At 36.4% G+C, this 13,740-nt stretch overlaps 2 protein-coding genes across 2 annotated transcripts in view; one reads left to right on the top strand and one right to left on the bottom strand.

Moving 5' to 3' along the window:
* Positions 1-4,634: 4,634 nt before the first annotated feature.
* On the top strand, positions 4,635-13,733 carry LOC149575633 (uncharacterized). The gene is made up of 2 exons (XM_089815397.1): positions 4,635-4,727; positions 4,880-13,733. Exon 2 carries the CDS (start codon positions 8,176-8,178, stop codon positions 11,080-11,082), a length of 2,907 nt encoding a protein of 968 aa, XP_089671523.1. The 5' UTR covers positions 4,635-4,727; positions 4,880-8,175; the 3' UTR covers positions 11,083-13,733.
* LOC149575631 (asparagine synthetase [glutamine-hydrolyzing] 2-like) overlaps positions 4,854-13,740 on the bottom strand; it is a 50,031-nt gene continuing 41,144 nt past the window's right edge. Inside the window, exons 12-14 of the mRNA XM_089816058.1 lie at positions 5,695-5,781; positions 5,230-5,337; positions 4,854-5,093 (exon numbers count right to left, since the gene is read on the bottom strand). Coding sequence (XP_089672184.1) covers positions 4,854-5,093; positions 5,230-5,337; positions 5,695-5,781 — 435 coding nt within the window. The remainder of the gene's footprint in view (positions 5,094-5,229; positions 5,338-5,694; positions 5,782-13,740) is intronic.

The following is a 13,740-nucleotide window of genomic DNA, read 5'->3' as shown; positions in this document are numbered from 1 at the left end:
TTTTACTAAAATTAGAAGCATCAATAGTGGAAGTGTTAAATGCTCATCTCAGGAAATATGTTAAAGAAGAAGGCTCTTTCTCCTTTTGGGATGGACTTATGAAAAAGAATTGGACCAATGTTATCAATCCGCTGCTGGTGTACTCATCAAGCAATAAGGAGGCAAGAGCTAATTGCAAGTGCCCCCACCCCAAAGGTTGGCATAAACTGAATTTTGATGGTGCGGCTAGAGGAAACCCTAGAGTAGCAGGAATTAGTTGCATAATTAACAATAATTGTAAGAAATGGATAGCAAAGTTAGCAACACCTCTACCTCCTTCATCTAATAACTTGGCTGAGCTTGAAGCCCTAGAAAGTGGCTTACAACTTTGCTGCAAACTCGGTCTATCCAAGATAATCATTGAAGGCGACTCACAGATCATCCTCAATGCAGTTAGAAAGAAAAAGACTCTAAATTGGGTTGTAAATTCAAAGCTTCAAGAGGTTCTCATGATATTAGACAATTTTGAGGAACTACAATTATATCACATTTTTCGAGAAGGTAATCAGAAAGCGGATGGGTTAGCTAACAAAGGCGCAAATGGCGAAATGATATTGGTATATAATATATAACTTTGAATATTTCATATAGAAATATATCATATAATAAATTGTAACTTATGTATGTATTGCATCGCTGGGATATAATGTAATCAGAATGATGTAGGTGGATAAACTAGTCTTATTAGTATTGATATTATATAGGAAGTTCATTTACCCTATTTGGGCTTAGTATTATTTAGGATTTTATATTCCTTCCTCCCTTCTCTATTTCTGCTCCTCCTTTTGTTAAACTCCTATCATTTGTAGCGCCGGAGGATCCCATTATCACCACTAGTGTCCCTATCATTATTTAGTTGCAGTACGAAGCATGAGTGCATCCTCACATGGGAGGATTCAAGTATAGTTGTCATAATAGTATGAGATCATGGTAGAATTATGGCATTCGATGCAATTTATAGAAGACACATGATAAGAATAAAGATACAAAGAAACTACTAAAGATAGTTGTTTGGAGTAGTTATAGGTTTCTTCCCATAGTAGTAGTCAGTATTTTGATCCTTGGGTATCTAATCTTCAACTCTTATGGAGACAAACATCCATGTCTATCATGCGACTAAAAATAGGACCATGGCCTTCTTAGGAAGGGTGAAGCCTAAGAGATGGAGTCGTCTTCTTCAAGGGGTGGATGATATGACACGTTTCGCTGTTAATAGAGCCATAGGCGAAAATATCTTTGACTATGAAGCAACATGGAGAACCAATAGCACCATATTGGAAGCTTCATTGGTGTCATGATAAGGGCGAATTGTGGGGAAAGAAGAAATAGTAAGGCTTTGCCATGAGATTTTCAGCCTTGTTTGGAGGAAAGGATTGGAGAAGGTTGTTCATAGTATCGACGATAAGTATCGAATCCCATTACTCGAAAAGTATATGGGCCTACCATTGGGAGCTGCTGATCTGGAGAAAGCCCCATGTTAGCAATCCCTCATTGTTAGGGAAAGCATGGCATTTTATAGAGAATGGTCGTGCATGGAAGCTAGCATCAACTTTCGCTTGCACTAGAGAAGAATTATTGTCGATACGAACAATGAATGGGTCACCAATTACCTCAAACTGTTCAATGCATATGTGCATCCAGATGTGACCTTTGAAGACCTCAATGCCTTAGAGTTTTGCATCGTTAACTCAGAGAAAATGAGCTGAGCAAAGGTTAATTTTGAATTACCTCCAAATCTTGGTATGGATGACTCAGATGATGTCCTTGAAGTCATTATGGTTTCATGGAAAAGGTAGAAGTGGTTTCGAGTTGGTGGTTTTTGAAACCAGAATAGGGTTGAATAATATATATGTATAATCTATTCATTATAGTTGCCGATTTTTGTATTAGCCCCTAAAATAGGAAGTATTAAGTTGACAAAATTATCATGAATATGTAGCCTTAGGACTTATTAAGACCAAATATTTATATAATCTAGATATACATTATGGCGGCTCTGTTTAAGGTTTTTTGCATTGGGACATATATTATTTTGACAATATGTTCATACTACATATAGTAAGGAAAGAAATGTTGTTTAAAACATATTCTTGTTATGGTGTGATGAGATCTTTCGCATGTGATCATTAATTTGGAATATGTTGATAATATTTTTTCCTTTAGTTTTTTGGTTTTGATTATGGAATGCTCTCTGCTATTATTCTATAGGCCTAAGTTCATTTAAAAAAGTTATTTCTTGTCTTGGATCAAGTTGAATTATTATATTAACCCGAAGGATTGCTAGAGGATATGAATTTATTGCAGAGGACTAATATGGTTTGTAGTATGGTTTTAATTCAAGCAGGTGGTAATCGAACAAGAGCAAAATCTTTTTAAGCAAAAAGTGGTAAGATGTTTATTTTCTGACTCTTTGAGCTAAAGATTAAGACCCAGACTAAGTCTGTCCTTGGATAAGTACTTGTTGTTATAGTAATCGATATATTAAGTTATTAGATTGTCGGGACATGATAATTATAAGATCAGATGAAGTAGGATTTTACTATAAGCAATATGCAGAATTTAGCATATTTTCAATTTGGGTATGCAGGATTTAGGATGTTTTTTGTTTGGTCTCTTAATTCGTATTACACTCTTGTGGCTCTCCTCTCAAATTATTTCTTTATTTCTAGCTTTTTGTGGGTTCAATTATTATTTTCTAGTATGCTCTTTTGGTTTGTTTCTTTATTTCATGCTGGGGTTTCTTGGGGTTTTGTTTGATTAGGGTTGTTGGTTTGCTTTGGGTTCCATTTTTTCTTGGGGCTTCTTCCTTTGTTATTCCTCTTTTTTGCTTGTTTGGTTTGGGGTCTTGCTCGGTCTTCTGGTTTTTTGGTTCTTTTTTTCTTTGTCCTCTTTTTTTTTTTTTCCTTCCTCGGTGGCTGAAGTTGGTCTCCTGGTCTAGGCTTTCTTAGCCTTGCTGTTCTCTGTTTTTTCTCTCTTTAGTTGTTGCTTGTTTTTGCTCTCTTTTTTTGGGTTCTCCCCTCTGTTTGTTCTTGTCTTGTTCTTTTTGCTTCCTCTTTTATGGGTTGGTTCTGTTGGGTGTTTGTTTTGGCTCTTGTGAGCTTGTCTTGCCTTTTCTTTGTTTGGTTTTGTGTTTCCCTTTTTCCCTTCCTGGTTCCCTCAGCTCCCCTCTTTATTTTTGGTTAGGTTGTTTTGGGCTATCCCCTGGCTATATTTGGGTCTGTTTTTGTTCTCTTGTTTCTGTTGGTTTGCTGGTTGGGGCCTGTTCTATGGCAAGCTCGATCTTTCTTTTTCTATTATGTTAAGTTGGGTTTTGGTCTAGGGTTTGGTGCCCATGGTGGATTGCTGATTGTTTTATTTTGGTTCTCTTTTGGTGGTTTGGGCTATGTTGGAAGAGATTGATTCAGGATATGTTGGTATGTGCTTACAATCTAATGATAGGGAGAGCATGGTTATGTAGATATTCTCGCCAATTTAGACACTTATATTCTGACAATTCCCTAAGTAGTAAGACTAGATTATATGATCTCCTAAGTTTCTTTCATGATAAAGTTAGATGCTAATAATAGTATTTAGTTTCTTGTATTGCATAACTATAACTTTCAAGTTTGGGCTGATAAGTTTTATTAGAATAGCTCTAGTATGGATCTAGACCCTCCAGAGTTTGGTGCACTTTTTCTTTTCTATATATAATTGATCTCTAACCTTTTTAGCGCTTGGCTAGCTGGATAGCTTTTATGTTGGTAGATTCATTGTGGTGCAGGTCAAGGTTATCTCAGAAACTATTTGGATTCGACAACAGTGTTTGGACATTTGATAAAATGTATATTTGGGGTATGCCTCGTATTGACTATATGTAGAGATATACTAATTGGATTTTGGTAAACAAGGGTATGCCCCTTTTATTTCATGTAATAATATAAGACTTTTGTCTCGGGCAAGACTGGAGGTTTTCTTCTCCGTTCTTTCCTACCAGTGTCCGTTTGAACGAAGTAAGCTATTGTATTTTACCATTTTAATTAATAAAATTTACCATGGCCTTGGCCGTTTATTGATCAAACAATTTTTAAAAAAAATTAAATTAAATTAATGAATGACAAAGTTGTAATTAATAAATGTCATGTGAAAAAAAAGTAATTAACATGTGATAAATGTGAAAAGATAAAGTTATTATTAATGAATGATAAAAAGTGTCATTTGTGAGATGACATATATTGTATTTTTGTTGAATGAAATTGATTTTTATCCTAGGATAGGACAATAGAATTAGTGAAAAATGTGAATTATAAAATCTTAAAAATAAACAAAAGATGGAAACATTTGAAATTATATTTAACTTTTTAAATTCTATGATAACTTTTTAAATTCTATGATAATTGACAAATTGAATTGAATAAATATTACAAACTAATTTAAAAAAATTACCATATATTTTAATTAACTTTCAAAAAAATCATCTCTCCACTTATTTTACTTATTTTTTTGAAAATATATCCTCTCTCCACTTATTTTACTTTTTTCTTGAAATATGTATGCAGTCATTTTCAAATATATATTAAAAAAAACCCTCCCCAAAAGATTATAAAACTTCTGCTTATTTTCGTGATTACGGTCTGAAGGAAATAAGGGCGCTTCATCGACTCCCTTTCTGCTGGGGATGCACTTCCAATATTCATATTATAAGCTGCATGGTATTCTCCTACAACTGCAATCTTAAGAAGCATTTCTCCACATTTATACAGAACTATACATTTTTCCTTGATTCATCAAATAGTTGGAACGTTGCTCTCAAGGCGAATGAGCAAACCCTTTTCGACCTAACTCCCAGGAAATTGTTGTCTAGTCTCACCAGGGCAATCGTTGATGTTACTAAAAATATCACTATCAGGCGACAATTTTGCTTGTGCATTATTTTTCTGATAATGGGTGACATGAACACCTAAAGCAGCTCTGCCCGAGGGATCAAGATTGTTGGACCATGCAACATCCCATTCTATGGCCTTGGCAGTAGAACAAGCCACACTTGGTCCTGCTGGAACTGTCATGTGGGCAGCATTCTGCAATACACAGGTGCAAAATTTATAGTTTAGTAGTACATCATAAATCATAGAGACAAGCTGGATGTGTAAATGATCAACTTGAATATGATCTGCGTAAAAACATCTAAAAATCTCATATCAAATCGATTCTTACCTGAGGGAAAAATCTTTCAAATATCATCCTGTAAAGGTATGCTTCTTTTGTGGGTGGAGTATTATCAGGGTAAACATATTTTGCATTTGTCATCATTGCGTCTGAAATCTGATAGCCACAATACACATATTTCAGTATCTCTTAACCATTGAATACTTCGAAAGACTGGGGAAGATACTAAATCACCACCTTCTGGAAAAAGAATGCAAAGCAAAGTGTCTGCGATGGCTGTTACAAATGTTAACTCAAATTGTATCAATCAGAAATAGCTCGGTAAAAAACAACTGTTTCAACTATTTAGATTTTATTAGCGTTGTTATTTTTAGTTGGGGATAAACATTGTCTACTAGGGGGATTTAATGCCTGTAGATATAAACAAATATTAGCATTAATTTGAAAAATTGAAGGTTTTACAATGTAAATTTATTCTGAATGGTAAGAGTTGAAGAGAATGAACCAAAACACCTGCATAGCTGCATGCTCTTTAAGGCCGTCTATCCAATTATAACCAACCCCATCACTGAATTGCTCCTTTTGTCTATACAAGATATGCTGCAAAACAAGCATATAAACCCTCCGATAGTAAGATTCTATCAATACCATCCTTCCATTAATGTAGAGGAGCTAATCTTTGAAAAATAGTTGATCTTCGGAAGTAATAGCTAATGCACATATTATATTTCGTTTTAGAAATCAATATAAATACGCATTATTCATCAAAAACTACCTGATCATACGAGGTCATGAACTAATGTTCACCAAACAACCTTATTAGTAGTTGCTTTCTTTGTGTTGAAAATTTCTCGTTTAAATGCTTTCGAAAGAGCCTTCCGCATGAACTAATGATTTAATTAAGAATTCTAGCTTGAGCACATACCATAAATCCTAATCTCACGATCTTGTCCAGCTTAGATTATGAAGGCTGTGCTGTGTTGTGCTAGGGCCTGCCATCTACTTCTGTATCTGCTTGTCTCTCCTTGCTGCCTAAGCCCTGTTGCCTGGCTATCAAATTTGTTTCAATTTTATAACCATGGTTAATATTTAAAACTTGTCTGGTTTTAAGCCTTAAATTGGCCATTCTATCTTTGAATTTTGTGAGTCTTTAAGCCTCCAAGTCTCCTGCTTGTTAGCAGCTCCGCACAGCACTTGAAATCGCTGAAAACCGACTTCTGAGCCTCAAGTTATTAAAGGTTAATGATTGCCACCCAAAACATGTTTTTCCTAACCTCCCAATAGGTTAATGATAACGTTCAAAAATATGTTTTTCTTAACCTCTCAAAAGGTTAATGTTAATGCCCAAAAACACGTTTTTCCTAACCATTAACCTCTCAAAAGGTTAATGATAACCCCTAAAAACACGTTTTTCCTAACCATTAACCTCTCAACAGGTTAATGATGACGTTCAAAAACATGTTTTTCTTAACCTGTATAAGGCAGTTATTAACTTGTTTAAAAACTCTCTCATAAGAAGTCAGATGTGTACATGAGAGCGATTGGCAATAACAATGGAAATGATCGAATAGAGTTCCTGAAAATTGATCATGTGCAGTAAGAGATATTCTGATTTGTGTGAGCATTGTGGAACCTTCTTAAAAGTTCGGCTTAAGTTTTTCTACTCTTCAATGCTAGATGCGAGCCTAACCATATAACATGGTATTGAAGATTAATAATGCCACATCCGCATGATAACTGGAGATAACTACTTGCCTTTCCCTGGAGATAAAGCCAATCATTCAAAGCCATCGCTATTGGAAAATGGAGGAAAACAATGTGCCAGGAGGTTTCTTACCTCGATAATAGCATCTGTATCGTGTCACAGAACTACAGATTTCTCTCCACAAAGTCAAGGGTAAGAATGTTTTTGTAGAAGCAACAAAGGTTCATCACCTCATTCAATATATTGTCAACTCATGATTCTGCCTTGTTGGAATCGTCCTCAAACTGCGGCTTTCCTTCACAAGTGCTAAATGTTTAAAAGTTTAGTAAACCATGGGAGACTACCGTAGGTAGATTGATCCAAAGGCACGCTGTCTAATGTGACCAACTGACATAACCAAGAAGTTGAATTCTGTGGCACGCATATATACAACCTATGGATAAACAGCAATATATATATAAACCTGCCAACGTTATATGACACCACCATGATCATATGGGCATGTACAAAAAAAGCACATTATTATCCTCACGTTGGCAGGGGAGAAATAGTTAAAGAAAGTGAAACTAAACCTGCAGTTTCTTAAAACATTCGTATGTTACCAGTCCAACCCATCACCAAATCTCAGCTTTGAACGTGCCGGCAGGGAAAGCCTCTTAAGAGCTCGCGTGGGAGAATGTTCGCTGTTACCAGTTGCAATTTGTGCTAATCACATGTTTGACAAATTGCCAGTAAGACATTTGGTTCACGAAAAGAAATGAACGCCACCCTTTCTAAAACGTTTGGAATATGAATAAGGTGATGATAATGTTTGGTCAAATGTGCGTTGCAGAAATGGAACACGATTTAGCCACTGTAGATAGTATGATATTGGCATACTAATTCAAAATCCAGAAGTTCGGAAGGAACGGCTTACTCCTGTAAATGCATGAGAGTGGTGTACAATCAAACATAGTGAGAAGGACACGACAACACTGCGGCTTCAAGATAATAAAAGCCTTAGATCACAAGAAATCATGATAGTTCATTGTCAGATTCATGGACAAGTTATGGAAGATATTCACAAGTTTTGAGATTTGCTCTTGACTTGTTTGACACAATGCCAAAATAAAAAGGTGGTGAGCATGAACCAAACATATAGAGTGTTGGCAAAATATTTGACAAAATGAAATACTTTTTGCTGACCTGCAGCTTTGGAAGCTTCACTCATTAAGTCACTCAAGTTCAGATCAGCATCCTCATTTTCTTTAGAATTTGGCATATTTGAGAAAAGGATTGGAGATCAAACCATGAAGTACAAGTATCAGAGGTCGGATTATGCTCCTGTTTTAAGAAGTATGCTTCCAGATATCGGTGATACCATTTTAGGAAGTGTCTGCCTTCAAGACTTCTGGTCATCTCTTGTGAATGAAGAAAAGACTCCATTAGCTGGAAAGATATTGGAAAGTGGCTTGGCTCAAGCAGGCGGACATCCCATTTCAGTACAGTGCCCAGATTTAGTATTGGAGTGCATGAAGGCTTATCATCCCAATGCTAGAGAAGTTATTTCACTGAACAGTGAAGTAATTGTCCGTCTAGACCCTGCCTCTATTGCTACTATTTTCCGATTGCCCACTAGGATGCAATATGCCAGCATTAACCTGAGAACTGCCAAGGGATATTTTACTGCCAATCAAACCCAATGTTTAAATACTGTGGCAAGATCGTGGTTCTTCCAACCAAGAAGAGGAAAATCTCAATTAGGCAAATCCATTCACAGATCATCACTAAAAGAAGATGTGGCGAACATGGTAACTTTGTTGAGCAGGATCGTTGGTCTTCGAGATTCACACGAGTTCGAAGGTTGGATGTTTCTATTCATTAATATGGTCTGTGAAGGAAAACAATATATTGATTGGGCTGAAATTATCAGCGACTCACTGCATAGACAGCTCATGGGACTCCAAGAAAATGACTACTTTTATATGACTTCATACCTTTTCTATGCTATTGCAAGCACCAAAAGTTGGCCAGAACTTAACCGACAGGGCGTTTATGATGACGCAACCATCATTTATAATCATCTTCCTCAAATTCAGTATGATAATAGCCTACACCATTTTAGAAGAGTGAATGACGCATTCACCATGCTAACTGTAAGGGAAATTCAAGGGAATATCAGACTCAGAATTTCATTGGAAGCAGCGACGAAAGTACAAAAATATGGAAGTGTTTTCATACAATTCCCGAAGTTTACTTATATTAGGTTAGCTGCCTATGATGGGTGTCCACTGATGCTACCTAGATTTGTTGATGATAAACTGGTCTTAATTGAAATGTGCAGGCAAATTAGTCAAATCAATAAACTCTGCAGGAACAGGAGGATAGATGAAATAGTTTTTCCTATCGGCATTGGATATTATAGTTGTGATACAGCATCAGATGCCAGGAACATCGAAAGATCTATTGCCACGATAAATCTGCATCCATACACAATGCGTTTCCCTTATGACAGTTTGGGCTACACAGTGAAGGAGTTAAAGTTAAATCCCAGTCTTGGTCACTTCCTGGCTCTAGAAGACTTTTGGGAAGACTATGAAAATGATTTTGAAGTTAGGAAGAGAGATTGGATGCGGCTTATAGTACGACAGGTAATAGACTTCAAGTTGGACATTGATGTGATAGGTGTAGATGACGATGAGGTTTCTTTGATCGATCCTTATTATTATGAGAAAATTGAATTGCTAGAGCTCCCTCCTATTGATTGGTCAATTCCTGAATTAAAAAGCTTGAAGGAGAGGTCTTCCTATGTTCTTAAAAGAACAAGAGACTGGATCAATAAAGTCAGAGCCGAAAAAGCAACTGGTGAATTTCAAAATAACGAGAGGAGAAATAATATAGGGGAATCATCTCAGATGGCAATAGAAGCAACTTCTAGTGAGAAGATACAACAACTAGATACAGGTGCTCTAGGACAGGATGAAGATTTGAATCAGCCAGATAAGTTTACAATCAAAAGAAAAAGGACGAGAATGAAAGGTAGAAAGAATCAAGAAAGGAATAAGTCCAATGAAAAAGACCAAAGAAGTCCTCAAATTGCTGAATCACATGTCCTTGTTACATCCCCTCGTGATGTAGTAATTCCTCACTTGAGTCTTTCTCCTCCTGATATGCCCATAATAGACATCACACAGTTAGATAACCCGTTATCTAATTCAAAAGACTTAATGATGGTTGCTGAAAATATAACAAGTGACGTACAAGCTTCAAAAATTACGCATTCGTGGTTCCAAGATAGTCTTCAGAAGAGGAAGAAAGTTGTTCAAATGGTCCCACCTCCATTTGACGTAATCTCCAGTATTCTTCAGAAGCCTCCTAAGGTGAAAAAGACCAAGGTGATGTCCAGGTTAGCTATTGATAAAACTTCAAGCAATTTGTGTGTGGAATTAGCCAAGCCTATAATTGAAAAGAGTGTTGATGAAGCATCCGAATCAGATTTCATTCTAGAAAAGGTTGATCTTGGTCCTTCTAATGCAGAAAGAGAGTTCCAGAATTTTGAAGTGATTGCTACTCAGATGTTGCAAAGGGCAAAGGAAGAGAAAAGAGCTAAGGAGCGACTCAAGGAACAAGTTCAGATGATGGTGGCTTATATTAATTCAATCAGCAATCCTTCTAATGCTCAAGCCGTGGTCACTCCGCCGGTTCTAACAGGTCTTGATGGTATTTTAGATCATACTGTTGTTGAAAGAATCGACCAACACAAGTCACATAGTATGATGATCGAAGCTTGGATAAACAGGATGATAGAAGATGCTTCAAAACTTATAATTGGAGTGAAAGAGATATATGGGAAAGCCATCGTACAGATACAGGAAATTTCTAAGGAGTTGGAAAATAGCAAGGAACATAAATCCAACTGGCAAAAAGTAGCTGGTGAATTAAAAGAAATGGCCAAGTTAGATACGAGCACCCTACTTCTTGAGAAAATTATTGCTGATCCAAGTGACAACCAAACATGCATCTGGAGTAAAAGTGTTGGTTGGAAGGTGATAAACATCAGCAAAGGGATCACTGAGTTTGAAAAGCTAATAGCTTCTTTGGAGCAACTGAAAACAAAAAGTACAGATGAATTAATCTCTACTATCACAAGTGGGGTGCCAGTAAATGATCTTCAGCATGTTGATTGTCAGTTTCTCCTTGATTCCTTCAGTGTTTAGATTCATTCAGAAATAGAGAACTGTGTATCGGATGCTGAAACTATGATGAAGCTTAGCCTGGTTGCAGTCACGCTGAGAGATTGTAACATTTCAGCCTATCGATAAGAGTCAGAAGAAATTCAAGATAGATACTTCACAGCCAAACTCAGGATGGAAAATGTGTTCATTCCGAACTATGAATCAATGATGATCATCCTAGATGCTTACAGAGCTTTCCGAGATAGATCAATTGTGTCCGGGTAGATAGAGTTAGTAGCTAGAAGAATCAGTGATTGTATATGCAAACATCTTTAGGAACTCTAGCTAAAGTTGTGTTTTTGCAAGTTTCCTTGTATAGGTTAATTTTCTTGAGGTTAATTAACCTTCCAAAATTACGTATTTTGGAGGTGGTTATTAACCACGAAGAGGTAGTTATTAACCTCTATGTCTATATAAGGACACCTTTTGGATTTAAAAAAGGACTTTTTGGTTTTAAAAATAAGGGAACACTATGCTGAAATTTTGATTGAGGGATAAATTTTGGAAAGTATGTACACTTTTTATCTTTGAAATTGAAAAATCTCTATTGCTTTCTTGGTGCAAGGAAATGAAATGAGATGTGCTTTGGGTTTCTTATTTTAAAATCAAAATTGTTATATGCAGTAGTAGACATTCTCATGGTGCTATGCGAGTGTTTACGGATGATAATGAGTGTACTTGGTAATACTAGTTGCCTTCAAGCGTAGTTCTTGACTGCCTTTGTTATCAATCTTGATTACTGAAGAAGGTTGTGAGGGCGTGTGGTGCATTCGTCCTGAACGACTTTTTCTTGATGTTTAAAGTTTTAGATTCTTTATTTGAAAATCCTTTAAAAATTACATCATACAAGGGAGCTGCCCCTCTAAACGCAGAGGAAGGCCGTATACCAAGGGCCTATCCAACTGTTGTGAACGGTTCGCCACACACTCTGTTGGGCAATTCTACTGTGACAAATCTGTTTACCAACAAGCCCTATGACTCCTTTCCTTTCAGGGTTATGGTATTCTGACCTTCCTTCTCTGTTGATAATGCTACGGTCCTTTAAAAGTGGTAAATGACGATGTGGCAATGGCATTACAATGGAAATATCTTGTGTAATATTGACGAAAAGCTTATTGACTTTTCTGAAAATGCACTCGTACTTATTATTTTTTGAGATTATGCCCCTCATCCAAATTGTTGGAGTTTTGAGTTGACTCAATTAGGAGACCAAAAATTGCTGGTGGCAACATCGAAATTGCGTTGTGTGGTAAGGGTTTTCTCATTGCCCCTTTTTCTTTAAAAGAAGATAATGGGAAGATAAGGCTATGATCTTTAGAAGTGGATCATGGTTTCTAGGGCCTCGTGGCCTTTACCTTAATAATTGCAACCCTACCTTTGATCCATGGGAAAAATACCCTTTCCAAGATCCCTATCCGTGTTAGGTTCCCGTTTCTTCCCTTTCACCTATGGCATGAAGATGCTTTTCTGGCCATTGGCAACATGATAATGTGGGCTGAGCAGATAGAAAGAAACTTTTCGATTACAGTAGATCTTCTCAAATGACTCCCAGCTGCTAGAAGCCCGAAGATGGGTGACCTAACTTTCTCCCAAAAGTCGGATAATGAACAATTCTGTTCAAGTACAACCTTTGCCAAGAATATCAATTTTTTTTGAGAGAATATACAAGAAGCTCAAAAGAGGCAAAAGCTCAAAATGGTCTGAATGAAGGAGTTCAGCCACTGTGAAAAAGCAATGACAAAGGTTCACAAAATTAGATCACCCAGCATGAACCCATGTCATCTAAACTCCTAAAATTCAGGAATCAGAGAAAGAGAACTCTCGACTAGACTAATGAAAAGATCAAGACCCCAATTCCTGCTTCGACCCAGAAGTTAATGAAATTTCGATATAGAAGAGCCAGCAAGTCCATGAAGAAATGGAGCTGCTCTCTACCCCTTCTTCTAGTCTAAAAGCCACCAAAGGTAGGAAAAAGTACAACAAAGTGTGAACAAATGAAATAGAGGTAAGCATTGCAGTAAGCACATAGTCTACAATAGACTCGGTTCTCAAACCAAAAATAAAACAGGTAAGATAATTCTTGAAACATTAGAGGTGGGAAATAACTATATGAAAGATTGTCTTAAAGATCCTTTACAAAACAAAAAGCTGGATGATATTCATTTAGGAGATGAATACAAAAAAATGAGTAGTAAATACTATAAAAGTAATTGGCCTTCAAGTGTTAGCATTGTTGTTGCCTCCTTTGGTGCCTTGGGAGGAATTTTAACAGTCTGGTCCTCCACAATCCATCTAGAAGATCATTTCTTAAATGTTCACTAAATTTGGGTCTCTTTAAGGGACACAAATTCTATTCAGTTATTCAATCTCGCAAATGTATACTCTCCAAACCACCCAATGGACAACTATAATTGAGAGGCTTTGATAAATGTTCAAAATCTTACTTCAACTTGAATTCTTGGAGAGGATCTCAACCTAGTGCTTAATCAACAGAAAAGGAGATGCAATACTTACAATTGAAAGGATATGGGAACCATCTTCTATTACGATAATAGATAGTTTCTATTATCTCTGTTTAGTATCTAATAGTTATCTATTGTAATCTTCTATAAATATTAGAATGTTTCTAATATTTAGTTT

The sequence above is a fragment of the Cupressus sempervirens genome, chromosome 2, assembly GCF_028749045.1.
Source record: "Cupressus sempervirens isolate cs-2001-9-10 chromosome 2, ASM2874904v1, whole genome shotgun sequence".
Taxonomy (NCBI): Eukaryota; Viridiplantae; Streptophyta; class Pinopsida; order Cupressales; family Cupressaceae; genus Cupressus; species Cupressus sempervirens.
This window is presented reverse-complemented; position numbering and strand designations above follow the sequence as displayed.